The sequence below is a fragment of the Syngnathus floridae genome, chromosome 7 (assembly GCF_059516105.1).
Source record: "Syngnathus floridae isolate MCC-2025c chromosome 7, RoL_Sflo_1.0, whole genome shotgun sequence".
NCBI classification, from domain to species: Eukaryota; Metazoa; Chordata; class Actinopteri; order Syngnathiformes; family Syngnathidae; genus Syngnathus; species Syngnathus floridae.
Window position 1 is genome coordinate 10800720 of NC_142419.1, and position 16092 is coordinate 10816811.

The following is a 16092-nucleotide window of genomic DNA, read 5'->3' on the forward strand; positions in this document are numbered from 1 at the left end:
CAAAGTCAGCAAAAATGTAAAGTAATTCCTGCGTTCTGCTGTGCATTCAAATGTTCATTGTCTTACACCAGCCTGCACCGCCACAGTAATTTATCATCATTATAGTCATTATGATAATTGCCATCACTAGCAACCTCATCAACAGAACTGTTGATGTGTACATACATGGACAGTAATTTGTACCCTATGTAAGTGTTTAGCTGTAAGCCATTTATTATATTCTGAATGGTGCAGCAATATTTGAAAATGTTTTAACTATGAAAGTGTTTTGAGGGTCATAAGTTGTGATATATTTATGGTATAAACTCTTCATTCGGATAAATATTACATGCCTTCCAGGGGAGCATCAGTTATTTACAGAAATGTGCTATTCACAGCATGACTCGGTTCCTATCCCGTGCAAATAGTGGATGTTTAGTAGACCCGTGCATTAGTGGTTTTCTTGGAACTTATCCCTCGTTTTTTTTTTAGCAATACAAGAAGGATAACCATTGAATTAATGTGAAATATCTTTCAGCCTTTTACAGTAAGGTCTCATTATTTAGCCACTGATTTGCCAAAGGCATGTGGATGTTTTTGGCTCCATGTGATGGAGAGTGAGAATCAGAAGTGGGGTCCGACAGGTGAGAACCCTGGCTGCAGGCTATACATACTTGCCAATGAAGGCTTTTAGTATTTAATTCTTCATTTCCGTTTTTTCACACTTGCAAGCATTCACTTCTGACCCTTCTTACTGTTCAGAAATCTCCATGTATTAAACCACTTCTTCAAATGTCCCTGTATGGCATTTTCCATAGTGGATATTAAATATTCATGGATGTTTATTCTTGAAGGGATAAACCTGTTTTATACTACAGCAACACCGTTAAGTACAATTAAGCTAAAGCTTCCTCTGTTTAAGTTATGCAAATATAAAGTATCTCATTGCTATGCTGGAGCTTGCCACATCAAAGGTGAAGCAGAGAGCAAGACCAGGCAGTAAAAGGAAGTTCCCCTCAGGGGTACTGATACTACTCTATGCTGTGCTTCCTGGCATGCAGAGTCATTATCTTGTCTATATTTAGTTTATTGGCTGTACAAAGCAAATCTCATTCTGACATTTGGTTCTGCTGCCTCACGAGTTCGTACAAATACTGTCGTATAGACAAGTGGGTGTAAAGGCTTTCACTTCAAGTGATACAACAAGTCTGTCCATACTGATTTGATTTGGGGTTTGAGTATAGTTAAAATGCTATTGCACACATGCAATTTTAGTCCATTTAATTATCACACAAGCACACAGACACGCACATAAATATAGATATGTTTAGATGTATAGATAGTAAATTAAAACAAATTATTTATTTATTTATTTATATGTCTACATTCATACATTTAGATTTGTGTATGTATGTACATTTCATTTAATGTGGAACAGGCTGTGGTCAAAGACACATTGATATATACTCACACACACGCGCACACAATACTACTATATGTATAGCATGACTCCTTTATACTCTCTGTGGCAAAGAGTATAAAGACACACGACAGTGTAAAGGCATTATTTCTCTTGAGGAAACTATGTACACCTACCGCTGATGTTATCGCAGCGGGATCACGTCCTCAGTGATGTAGAGAAATAGTGAGTTCAAAGGGCCCGAAATAAAGTGGCTCACCAAGTTCTGTGACAACACAGACAGACCCACTTGAGACTTACTGAAAGAGATTTGAATATATGCAGGAGGAGCATTCATTAATGCACGTATAAAGTAGAAGAAAGAACTCATAGATGTGGGCAAGTGTAGTATTTAAAGGAACATATCAAATGTGTTGAGTTCTCAATATTTGCAGGAGTAGCATTCATTAATATACATATAAAGAAGAAAAATAACCCATAGATGCGGGCAAGTGTAGTAGTATTTCAAGGAACCTATCCAATTTGTTATCTTTTTCATCAATTACAATGTACATATTTGATGGTCTCAACGCCTTTCATGCACAGAACACGTCATTGAAATCTATAAGACACGTTAATCATACAGCTGCAAAAAAAAAATTCAGAATATACTTTCAGAGAGATGTTTGATTAGGGCCATGAGCAACAACTGCTTCTTGAACCCTGTTGTAACTGAGGACATCATTTTTCGTCGTGCACAAGGAACCACATTTGAAGGCCGAAACATGCACTGGTACTCATCAAACTTTGCATGTACATCTAGAGTGCCAAAAATGTTTTTATTTTAAAGTCGCCATCTATGATACCTCACCCAAAACTGTCCCGCGAGAGATTTAACGTGGTGCTTTTTGCCACGAAAATTGGCAGGCTTGTGAAGCAACCCAAGACACATATTAAAATGTACAAGAGGTCAACTTACTAAAAGCAATAAACTAAAACTAAATAACTTTGTTGACATCAATCTGAAGGGAAAAAAACACCACTGCCACCGACTGCAATGATGTGTAACTACACTTTATTCCAGTACACAAAAAAAGAACCAAATGTACATAATAAAGCGTCTGCTGAGCGATAACAAAACGCAAACAAAACAACTCTATTAACAATAATACAAATCTGATTGACCAGAAATAAAAAAAAATGAATGAAATCATTATATGAAATAAAGAGCCGTAGTGATGTTCTGCTCTCCCACTATTTTAAGAAACAAGACTTTAATTGTCTATGTAAATCCATCCAGAGACTTGTTATTCTGCTCTCCACTTACCCTCAGGTCTGGCATGACACGAGTCACAAATCACAAGAGTTGGTGACCAACTCTCTCTGCTCATAAATGTTTTTCACCTTCATCCACAACCCAAGTACTATTTCCAACCCAAAACAATGCGCTGCTCATACATTATTGGCAGTGATGACTAACACAGATGTTAAACTTGCAGTGTAACCCTGCCCATCAGCATTACGCCAGTTTATCAGCATAGAAGCTTATCTGACAGATGAACAATCGTGTTCAACTTCTGCTCTTGTCCACCAGTGTCATTTTTATGCCCCTAGCTCTTCCCTGCCATTTCCCCCTTGCCTGATTCCTTTTGAGATACTGACGGTTCCGCACAGTCAGGCAGAGTAAGAAATATGGTAAACACTCAGTGCTGTGCTCTCCTTCATTGAAGCTGTCATACTTCATTGATATGAAGAGCCAAGAGGGAGCATAAGACGCTAAGCCAAAAGAAGGATAAAGAGGTAAAAATGAACTAGTGAGGGGAATAAAGGGTTAGAGTGTTTATCATCATCTGCTCTGCACTGAAGAAAAGTGACAAGCAGTACTGATAAAAGAAATATAGAGAGTGATATACGTGGCTTTGGTATAAACTTTAACGGCCTAACCTCGAAAGGGAGCAATTTGCCAAAATTTAATTAACTGTAACGTGATCAATCAGGGCACTAAAGGATGGAGCCCTTCCAGTGGGGCAGGCTGCCAGCCTTTCATCCTATAGCTCATTTTGCCTTCGCTAAGCACCAAAGAAATGCAGCAAGCAGTACTCCTGACTCTTCTCGGTACAATACATGGAAGATTCCATTTTCTCATTTCTGACAGACATTTTTCTTTCGAGTCATCAGTTTTGTTTTGAGACTTACATTTCACTGGGGAATTGCATGGTCTTACATCTGTGTGTTTGCCTGGTGTTCAAGCAAAAAGGCAGAGGAACAGGTACGGAAAGGCAAGGAATGCAGAATTTCGACATTTGTGCGACACCAGTGAATGGCGTTTGAACTGATTGGCATCTCGGGCTTATCTGAAAAAGCATGACATATTCCATCAAATTGATAATCAAATTTTATCAACTGGGTTTGTTATGGATGTCGATGAGAACGTCAGGAAAAAGCCAGTCTCACCATTATCTATTGGACAATGACAAGACAAACCACACAGGGGAGAACAGGAGAAATCAAAATATGTAACTGAATCAGAATCTGGATTTTGCAATAACCTGCAAGTCAGAAGACTTCGTCTACAAAAGGAGTATGGAGGAAGGGATGAACAGAAAAATTATCACAAGACACACTGGGAAGCCAAGAGGAGCTGAAGGTTGAACTGAGCAGGTTGATGGTGATGCCATGCAGAGTGACGGCCCGCAGGCCGACACCGGGGGCTCCCCGCTGGGTCTTGGTACGCTCTGACAGGCAGAGAAAGACAGGTAGACCAAAGTACATGGAATCATAAAGGGCAAATCAAGTGTGGGGTATCGGTTAAAAAAAAAAAAAAAAAAAAATGTATTAGCGACAAAGGCAAAGAAAGGTACTGGGGCTTGACCAAAAAAGCTGTGATCCAACAAAGTGGAACATGCAGCACAAGCAAAAGAAAATGTGACATTTGATAATGGTCAGAGCCTGCACAAAGAGCGAATTAGACTGATGAGATAAGGCAGATCTGACCATGACACGAGTAGCTGGAGCTAAATGACACAAAGCAAAACTGAATTTAGTTAGTCCCAACAATGCCAACTGCAATTTGTGTTGCAAATATATTCCATCAATAACAAGGCCACTAAAACGGTCCATGAATACAGAAAACAGTCTGGATACGTGAAAATAAAGTACAAATTGCTGACATACTGTATATTACCCCAGCCTCATTGTTCCACTTGACCTTTATAACTCACTCCTAAGAACAAGAACCCTAATGTTTTATTCTCAGGTTTCAATTTATCAGAGATGCACATGGAAACAGTGCGCGGGCAATCCTTTGGGAAAAAGGAAGGTGGTTGATAAAAAGGTGATTAAAGTCATTGGCCCTGAGAATGTGGAGCAAAGTGACTTATATGAGGGTTAGGGATTTAATGGAACTGTCAACATGTAATGTATTTGTGCCTCTTGTTTTCCTGATAAATTTGAAAGTACTCCAGAAGAACTGTGATCAGCTCGCCTGGGGGTCTCACTAAACAGAACAATAACTAGCTAGCACACCAGTGCCCTTTATGTGAAGTGACTCATCAGCACTGATCCATTCCTTGCGTAAATCACAGAAATGTGATCGATAGCCTCCGCTAAATGATGACTCAACGTGTGTGCAAAGCCCGTCACTGATAAGTGCAGTCTATGCACCTGCATGATGGATGTTTGCAAGTGTTCTTGCCATCAGCACTGTTTTACAGGCAGTGAATTGTGGTCACTCTGACGGACAGGCAACCTGGGGCTCAGCCAGCTGCTGGCACGCCTGGAAGCATCTGGATTCACAATGACAGCAATAAGGACCATATTGATTAAATTGTTTCATAAGGCCCAAGCACTATTGATTCGTTTTTTATTCAGAATGAGAACATTAAGAAGTACCGTATTTTCCGGACTATAAGGCGCACCTAAAAACCTCAAACTTTCTCAAAAGGCGACAGTGCGCTTTATAGTCCAGTGCGCCTTATATATCGACCAAATTCCAGCCCGCGGGCCAAATGTGTTGTGTGATATTAACATTATTTATATATTGTTATTGTTTTCACTATTTCAAGTTATTATATTGTGATTGCATTAATGGTGCGGCTTATAGTCCGGTGCGCTTTATATATGGACAAAGTTTTAAAATGGGCCATTCATTGAAGGTGCGCCTTATAGTCCGGAAAAGACGGTAGCTTTTTAAATATTGAAATTTATACTGTATACAATGTAATATTTCATGTAGAAAATACCTTTTTTTTTTTTATCACAACAGAACAAAACAGTTCCCTGATGTTCTATCAGCATGTCAGTGGCATGCTTTTGTCACTATACCCTATGGATCAAGAATTGCAGACATATTTCTACAGCAGTCTTTCACTCTTAGTTTTATTTCTTGTCATGTTGTAATTGATCCATTTTATGCAGTGAGCCAGCCCAGCTCATATATTGCTGAGCCAATGGCAAGCCCTTTTGTTGGACTGACAACCAATAACCATTTGGCCGTCTTCTCTTCTGATTGCTCGGCAGGCTGCTTGCTTTTAGTTGTGTTAGCAGAGCCTCAGGTTTTTGAAAACAAGTGACAAAACAATAAAAGCATTTTTGTGACACATCGTCAAACACAAACAGCCCTCCTCCAGCAACAAATGCACTATAAGTCAAAGTGTTCTATTCTATTCTATTCTATTTCAATGTTTTTTTTTCAACCAGAAGTATGCAAACACATTGTTAGGGTTATGTAGATATTCATATAAAAAAAATATATTTTCAAAATGACAAGTTAATACTCTGTCATTTTATAGGACTGACAATAAAATGGTATGTGCCTTACAAGGTGTCAGCGTTGGAGACAATAACCTGTTGCTCACCAGAGCCAAAATCACAACAGCCGTATCTGTCAGATCAAGTATGTCATTGAAGCTAAGATGACTGACAAAAACAGAGTAGAACTTCAAAATTAGGTCTGATTATTATTCTGGTGAAGTGTTTTGTCTCTGATATTTTGATATTTCAAGTTCAAATGACAGGTTGAGGTGGATGTATTGAAAAGCACACATCTTTTTGTGGTAAATTTCCTATTTGTGGTCAATTGAAGCATTAGTTGTTTTTGTTTTGTTTTTATTTAGGTTACTTGCTTCTTTTCAAGGCAGAATTATTTATTTTCATATTTAATTTGAGTTAGAGAGTAGCCCATGCTTTAATAATCAGTTGCGTTACCTTCTACTTTTTGGAGAATTATCACCACATAAAGGGGTCATGTTAAGACAAAAAATCCTTTTGGGACCACTGTTCTATTCTATTCTTTAATGCTAATCTCTGATTGCCAGAAAACTGGCCAATGAAACCGTATTCACCCCACAATTGAATAGATTGAATTGCATCATAAATTGTGGAGGAAGCATTTTATCACCAAGCTTCTTGCAAATTGGTGTGAGGCATTACAACAAATACCCTCCGAGGAAACAGATGATTTACTTGATTGTGTCATTTCACACTTGATGGGCTTGCAGGCACTTCAGAAATTTGACTTTTAGTATCCAACTACCGAGATACATCTTTCATGGGTAGCCTCTAATGTTTAGCGCATTCACGTTCTAATCAGGGGTTCGATCTTGTTCTTCGCACTGGGAGAAAGGAACTGATGTTGCTTTTCCTTTACCAAATCAGTCTGTTGTGATGTAACAAGAACGACGGAACGTAAAATATTTTATCACACCATTGTTTGTTCCTCAAGACACAATTATTGGTCTTGGTAAATAGTTTTTCACTTGCACCTTAGGACCTCAAAGTGCTTCACATTGAATTCATATTCACCTACTGATGACGCAGCATCAGGAGCAAGTGGTTTCTGTATCTTTCTCAAGAAAACGTCAACATGGTCACATGAGCCAGGGATTGAACCTGCGAACTCTGGATTAGGAGATGACCACTCCACCAGTGAGCCCAGATGATTTTTCCATCACTAACCACATTCTCCCGGCTGCCTCCCGAGTTTGACAGTTATCATATTTATAAATGAAATACGATAGCATCCACCACATGTTGGCAGAGCTCCGGATCTGTCAGTGTGTGCCCCGATAAAATCCACCAAAATCGTGTTATACTACGTGAGCTAAAATTTAGACATGGTAACAGCTTTCGTAAAGGTTAGTCTGCTTTCTGCAAACCAAAATGTCAGGTACGCGGGGGGGTTGTCAAAGGAAAGGCTGAAATGCCCAGCATGGCATAGAGTGATGAACTCGGTTCCCCAAAAAGTGCATCAACGCTTGTGTCAGCACGGAAATCAGGATTCGGCAGTTGTTACACACGGTGCCGCTGCGCTCTACTAATGTAGAGCCCATAGTGTTCGATTTGCACTGTTTATTTCATTTACTTTGCGATTGATTGATTCTCAGCAGAAAGTCAGTGGAAGTTTACTGTTTGTGTGTTCCTGTGAGGCTTTTAATACTCTCTCAAATACTTTTCAGAGACTCCCACATGCAACCTTGAGAGCTGATTGCGGTGTGGATGCAAATGAATTGATTCCCGTGTAAATGAACTCATGATACAAATCTATGCTAAGTGGCGCCTGTTTAATTTTATATTGATGAATGAATGGCTTGACGAGAGCTCAGAATAATGGTTTATAATGAGATCCACTCTAATTGCAGAAACATTGATTGACTGTTAGGGCAATCTTGCAAGGATTGTGTCGGAATAATTTCAGTTTCTGTAGAGTGGAAAGATTGTCGAGCACAGGTGACCATATAATGCCTGCAGTGCATTTCTGGCCCATTGTGCGTCTTACAATACATTTTTCTTTTCTTTTTTTGAAGAAAACAATTGATGCAATTGTGATTGATATGATTGTAGAGAAACAGAAACACTGATAATTTTCAGAAGCTCTCTTTAGTTTTGCTGCCTGAACATATATGGGTTTGATATCAAAAGATGAATATGAGACATGAGAACAACATTAATTTTTCTAGGGATTTGAATGTCATACACCAATTAAAAGTTATTTGAGACAGAACACACGAATTTAAGTTGATTTGTTTGCTTGGGTTTGTCCCTACGATCTCCTCCGTAGTTGTTAAAGTACAGTACATGTTTTACAATTTACAGTGCCTAAGTATGGAGATGAAATTGGTCAGTCTAAAATTTTCAATTTATTTCCACTGATTAACTCTTTTTTTGTCACTTTTTGTGCCAGTGTTTTTTGGGTCATTATCTTACTGTGTGATGAAGGATCTCCCAATAAGATTTGTCGCACCATTCGTTACAGTGTCAGACTAATTAATTTTGTAGCTGACATTATCTGTTGCATTACTGAAGATTAACGAGTCCATCCCAGAAGAAGAAATGTAGTCCCAAGCCATCACATTACTTCTCCACTGAGTTTGACTGTAAAACTTATAGGATTCTTTCTTTTTCTGATCTAGGTGTCCCATCACTTAAGTTATTCTTGCGTCTAATCACTTCATATGAATTCTCATATTTTAAAGCTTGTCTGTATTTTGGGTCAAATTTCCTTTTCAATTTGGTGATGAGTGGTTTGCATGAAGCCTGCATGTGCTTTTTTTAAATGAAATGTTATACAAGTAAACACTGTAGGTTGTGCTATCTTCATTCTGGCCTGCGATTTTATTATTTTTTTAATGTCAAAAATATTTTTGTAACTCTGCTGTAGAAATAAGTTTAAGTTTAGTGAGCATTCCATAGGTTTTGGAAGTATTAGAAGTAAGATGAGCCTCATTTTATGGTTAGCACATAAGCATTCTAAATGTATTCTTTGGGGATTCTGTGAGTGTTGAATGACTGCAAAATGAACTGAGGTAAGCTGAATTCTGACAGGACCTGAATCAAATAAATATTTTGAATCTGAAGTTGCCTCACTACTACTGTATCATTGGATGCATTTAATGCTTCAAACTTACTTTGCACATCTTGAAAATGTTGTGAGTGTAGATCCACACACATAAATGCTAAAAGTGTTCTTTCAGTTGCATGTCAAACTTCCCCAGGGAGCATCTGTGACAGGATCCGACTCTGAACCTCCTTGCAGTGAAATCCCAGCTCTTTTCTTTCTCCCTCCTCATGGTTTTCTATTGGAGATGAAAGAGCCCTCTCCACCCCCACTCTCAGTTGTTCTCTTCCTCTTTTTGCTGCTAAATCTGTTCTGATCTCTTATCAGCAATATCAAGAATGAACGCACTTGAGAAAAGCAGATTTTGCTTTCTCAAACTCTCAAGGGGGAGTTGTATAGGTAGAATTGTACAGCTTACAACAGTCGTGAGCCTGGTGCCATGGCGCAATAGACTATAGATTGATTTACAGTATGAATTTGAGATCCTGCGGTACTCCAAAATATACAAATGAACATAAAACAAAAGGGTTCTGAAGGTATATTCTCTTTTTTGGAAATTATTCTTGCCATTAAATTGTATCCAGTTGCAACGTCTGTTTATTCCTCTTAAATGAATTAATAGCTTGCAGATATATGAAAAACATCATATTCTGTTGTATTTATTGCTATCTATAAGCTAGTGATGTTTGAAGGAACCAGTTTCCTTTCAAATCCAATCCTGAAAAAAATTCAAGATGATACTGTTCCAATATTGATTACATTGTGTAATACTCCTAAAGGAAGTGATACATTTAAAGTAGGATATTTTAAATCAAATATTGATAAAGAATACATGAAGACTAATTTATTTACTTATGTTGGACATTTCCGTTTTTTTTTAACAATACTGAGTGACTTGAAATTGCCAGCCAATAACTAACCCCCCAAATGCCAGAATAATTCCTCAATCTTTGTCAAGATTGCATTTTCAATTCTTCATTTCATAATGAAAGTAAACAATATATATACATACATGTTCTTCTGCTCATATAAGATAATTTCAGTGATAAACATGATTACTCAAAGCTGAACTGAGCTATTTGTTAAAGCATCTGTTGATTTTGCTACTTATTCAATAACCCAATTAACCAAAGCAGGCAACAGGGCTTTGAGACACTTCAAGCTTCACATTTAGTTCCTCTGTAAATGAATAGTGCCTACCTGCTGTTTTGAAGGAACAGCTCTGTGCCCTCCTCTTCTGTCTGCATTGTTGCCTCATCATGCATACCTTGTATTCTTTCTTTAACCTGAAGGAACAACAACAGCAAGTCATTACCATTTTTACACAAACATGACAAATCGCATCTTGGCTGTTTGGAGCTACACCAGGTCCACACATGAGTCTTGGTTATACTCTGACATAATGCTAATGTACAGAGTCAGACTGGAACAGAAAGATTGACTAAACAGAGTGGTGCACTTAAACACATTACACACTTAACCAAGCGTAAGGTAAACTAGGTCTCAACAATTCCGTCTAGTCTGGCTCAGTAGTTTTCTTCCCACTGCAATCCTATATATAACAAGTTGAGGTCGGAGCTGGCACATTCGATCTTAAATCATACAGAACACAGCAAGATGGCTTGATTTATCTTATTTTGACCTAGTTTGTTTTGTGGCACTCATGTCTGACCTTTTGACCATTCTTCCAGAGAACGTCCCATATGGCGCTTTCTCTACACAAAGTGGTCCTCAAAGCACACTCACATTCATCCACCCTTGTACACATTCATACACAAGTGGGATGCTGCTTTACTGCAAGGCAGTGACAGGTCCACTGGGGTCAAATTAAGGTCGCTCGAGGACTCTTCGACATGATCACCAGGGGTGACGATTGAACGCAGAAACTTCAGGTTGGGAGATAAGGATTTTACCACCGGGCCATGCCGTCCATCTGGTAAGCGTGTTGCCTTGTTTACAGCTGCTGAATGGGCAATCAAGCATTTAGCTGCGAAGTAATAACACACTCATCTATCAGATTGACTACCGATGTTCAAGAAAAAAAAGGAGCACCTTCCAGTTGAGGCAAGCCCACGCAGTTCCCTTGCAAACAAAAACATGCGAGACGTGTCGGATGCGACACTATTTCCGGCTTTGGTCTGCAGCTCGGATAAAGCCTGTCACTTCACATTTTAAATCACTTAAAGCGCTTCATCTTGGATAGACATTTCACGCCTATTAGATACTTGAACAAATTTCGACAACGAGGATCATTATAACCCCGTTGTGGCACCATGATCTAAGTGGCAATGAACTGTAGGTGGTAGCCATGTTTACACTGAACATGAAGGACTCATGAGGTTAAATTCCTACTTAACTTGACTCACTGTAGTTAAATGTGTATAAATTACAACCTGTAATATCGTCTTGTTAAAAAGCTCAAAGTCATTGTCAAGTCGGGTGACTCAATGAGCCAGTGGGATGGATGAGCTCACAATAGCCTGTGGAAAACAATGTCCTCGGGTGTCATTTCTACTACTGCAGCTGGCAGATTGTATCTTCAGGGAGGAAGTCAAGAGGAAAAGAAAGAAATTGTGGAGACAACATCAGGAAGTCAGGCATGTGTATGACAGTGAATAGCCACAGAGAAAATGTGATTTCGGTTTCTGGGAACTGTCTCCAGAATAGACCAATATAATGACCTCGTGTTTAAATCGAGACATCTATAAAAGGAAATAGACATCAGTGTATGCATGTGGTAGTCTGGTTCCTTTCCCCAAATGTTCATTCTCTCTTGTAATTCAATTATGCCATAATAAAAGTAATAAAAGTAGATTAAATCGACTACTGTACGGTAACTTAAGTGACTGTTCAAAATGGGCACTACATGCCTCACTAAGAAGCAAGAGAACCAAAAAAAAGTTTCAATCTGCAACAATAACAATGTTCTATTTTCTGGAAATCAGATTAATATATTTGGTGTAATATTATGCAAGAGGTGCAAAAATGTAAATGTTAATTCCCATGTTTTGTTATTCTTGTTATTGTAGAAGTCTGTAGTCTTGTCACTGAATATCTTTTCTTTCCGGTTTGAGGCAAAATGCAGAACCAAGGGGCATTATTGAGGATACGGGATAAATAGATACAAAGCATAGGTTCTCTGTGAAGACTGTGGCTTCCTCCCACATTAAAAACACAAAAAACAATATAAGGTTCTTAATAGTGAATGTGAGTGTGAATGGTTGAACGCATGTGTAGACGGGTTGCCGCTCCCTCATGACATCGATGACGAGAAGCAATAAAGGCAGAAGATGGATGGATGGTCTCACATACATTTAGGCAATTTGTTTGTCTTTTGATTTCAATAGAGTGACAGTGTGTAAAAGAGCAGATGACAGAAACTAGCTGCATGGAAGATACATACTTGTTGGATTCTTTTGATGCCTACTCCTCCTCCCTTCAAGAGAAGCTCCTGAGAAATGTAGCTGCATATAGCAGCTATTGTTATGTTCAGAGGATGGGACACCAAAGATAATATAATCATGGGGATTTTAATATGGGCAAGGCTGAGCAGATGTCACTCTTGTCATTTTCAATCATTTTCCTCTGAGGACATGATCACACCAGCCAATTAGGATCTCTCGCCCTTCAGTATCTACTCCAGCCAAGAACGTGTGCATGTGTCAGTTTTCACATGCTGTTTACACACTCCAAAGTGATCCCCAGAAATCTACACACACTACATACATCTCACCTTGTGGCAGTTGCCTTCAGTGAGCTGCCTGAGCAAAGAAAAACTGTGTTTGCAGAGGCCTGTTACTGTTTAGGTCTACTGTTACAGTGTGGAAACCAACGCAAAGAAAGCAGAGATGCGCTAAATGTAAACATGAAATGATACAGATGATCCAAGGTTGCCATGTCAGGGCTGCCTATGCCTCATCCTAGCATGTGCATACAAGGCCAGAGTCACAAAACAATTTGGAATACAGACAGGACAAGGACTCTCATTCGTAGAAACATGGATAGAACGGCATTGCACATCTTGCATGAAAAAATGATGGTGCTGATGAGTGGTACAGGGAATGCATGGAGGGATGGTGGAAATTGTGTTGAAGGCTTGAAAGAGAAAGTGGTAGAAACAGTAGGCTATTTGTTAGTACGTGTGCTGTAATGAGTGTGCTAACTTTAGTAGGAAAATCAAATCGGTCAAGTGAATATTTCAAACACCTCAATTTCACCAACAAACCTTCCTTTGCAGACTGTATGTCTGTGTGTGTGCGTGCGTGTGTGTGTTTGGGGGGCAACTATAATCTACAAGCAACAAATATAACTAGTTTGTGGAAACAGAAATTTCAATTGTCAATCACACCAGTGGAACATGATCAGTTTTAAAATTTGTTTCATTACATACTTGGGTTGAAAGACACAAGTTTTGGATCAAATCCAAGTCAGTGAACCCAATGTGATTTTACGCACAAAGAGAGCTCCCTTTTCAGACAGAAGGTCGAGTAGTATTCAAGATTCATAACAGTAATTAAACTGTGAACATTGGCAATGTCTCTTGCTGTGTTAATTTTTTATAAATGGTCGGGTCTTGTTTTTTAAAGTCAGATCTTTCATCTTACAACAAAAACAAATGTCATAGTATCATCATAAATAATTGGTAGAGAAATAATAATTGACTCTCAAATGCATTGCGATGCTGTTATATTGAAGAAGAAAATGATTGCATCCTACCATGCTACTAATCAAGGAAGAACATGCATAAATTATAATTAACTTGTGGTTGTTCTGTGTTTGTCAATTTATGTGAAATGTATTTAGCACCACTTACAACTATTTGGTGTCTAATGAGGCTCTGCAGCAAGGGTAACTGTAAAATTTACATTGAGGCTTGCTGCCTGACTATACGAAACAATGTTTTGAAAACAGTACATTGTAATGAGAATGAGGGGAGACGTTGGACAGTAAAGTCCTGTTTATTTACAATGAAACATTTTTGTTGTTTGTGTCAGCTCTTCAGCAAGCTCTGAAGAAGCTTGAAAACAAGCCTGATCATTTCAACGAGGTGTGTTCTTTTGATTAGGTGCTTGACTCAATCCATTTTCCTATTGTGTAATTGCTCACTCAGTTTTTTTCTCATTTTGGCCTTGGATCCAATTAAGCTTGTCCCAGGTCATAGGCAGCCTGAGTGAGGTAAAAGACTTTGTTTCTTTGTGAAGCTTAACTGAGCGGAGAACATCCTTGCAGGCATTATTGGGGGTCATAAACTCTCATTGGGATATCTGAACACAATGAACTCTTGCTGGCCTTGCTCACACCGGGACACAAGCCATTCCCTAAGGCTATTCCCACTAACAAAATTGAAAAATCCAACTATTAATGTGTGTCTGATTATTTGTGATTGATTTGGCTTGTTTCATTTTTTTCCTACAGTTGTAATTCAAAATGGTAAGAACCCTGGTTGTTATGACCATAAGACTAATGACAAATATGAAACACTATTGTGCCATGTGAGATCATCAGAGGTGTCGCAAAAAATTATTCAATTTCACTTAATTTGTCAGAAAATTATGTATTTACAAATATTGTAAATTGTCAGTGCCCCTTCTATGTTACATTGTGGTAAATTTAATATATATTTTTTTCAACATCTAATATTGGTCAATCGACACCTGGGTGTAAATTCTTTCTTTTTTTTAATTTTTGACCAATCTGTAGTGTTAAAAATGACTTGGACTCTTTGACAATGCAATGATAATGGTTGCACAAACACGCTTTTTTGGATGTCTTCTGAAAAAGAGGTGAATTTGGACGTAAAGCATTTCGTGCAACACCAGCGTTATGTCGTCCTGTGAATATTTCACCGTTGCGTTCAAATAAATAGGCTCAGATTTCAACTAAATACATTTATGAACAAAAGTATTAATTCAAAACAGCGCCCTTAGTGATTTTCCTTATCTGTGATTTGACTGACAATGGCACTCCTTCCCTATTACTCATGATACTGTAGTTTATTGCCATATACACACACATCATTAGAAAATTGAAATGTGTGGGAACAGCCTTTTAATGATGAGGAAAGGAAGGTGACACTAGGGTCAGAAAGCATGGTTAATGCTCCTCCACAACACACACACAAACGCACACACACACACACGCACGCACACACACACGCACGTTGTAGAAAAATTATGTGTCTTTAATTAATGGAGAAATCTTTTACCACACTTGCTGCATATGCATACGTACATAAACATACCACACGTCACATTCAAAATCAAAGTGTGCTGGTTTAATTAGTTTTAATTTTATCTCCAGGATGGACAGCTACTCTGTAGTCTTGGAGGGCGCCTAATTTCATGAAGAAGCATAATCAAAGCATTTACAATTTTTTCACATTGCAGAGTTCAAGGCTTGACAATCTGTCTCTGTGCCGCAGCAGAGACGACTGACATCTCTGTCGATTGATTGCACATCCATGGATCCAAGTGTGCTTGTGACCAAATGAGATAAGGAGATGGTGACTTCTGTGCTTGACTAATAGCTGAGTTAATAACTGCTTGCTGAATCCAAATAAGAAATACTAAAGTCATGACAAGTGTGAAAATCACTTACACTAACGCCTCTACAAATTAGACTGATTTGCTTAAAACGGCAGGTCTGAATATTATGATAGGGAGAGCCAAGTATTGCCTGGTGCATAATATATTTGCTGACAGTAATCTGATTTTCTCTTCTGTTCGAGCTGATGTGACGTATTCCAGTGGTAGGAGGATGAAAGGAATAACAACTCTGATTTAAGCTGCCAAACTGGCACATTTTGAGTGTGTATCTATGTCTCGGCTTTGGTCACTTTCCAAAATACGGAGAGAGATCATATCTGGCTTGAGGCAACGTC

At 38.6% G+C, this 16092-nt stretch overlaps 2 protein-coding genes across 2 annotated transcripts in view; one reads left to right on the plus strand and one right to left on the minus strand.

Annotated features, from left to right (window-relative positions):
* LOC148395199 (calsyntenin-2-like) overlaps positions 1-16092 on the plus strand; it is a 140178-nt gene that overhangs the window by 67316 nt on the left and 56770 nt on the right. The gene's annotated exons all lie outside the window — the stretch shown is intronic.
* Positions 1-16092, minus strand: part of LOC148395200 (uncharacterized) — a 79976-nt gene that overhangs the window by 36403 nt on the left and 27481 nt on the right. Inside the window, exon 2 of the mRNA XM_088381017.1 lies at positions 10413-10498. Coding sequence (XP_088237143.1) covers positions 10413-10498 — 86 coding nt within the window. The remainder of the gene's footprint in view (positions 1-10412; positions 10499-16092) is intronic.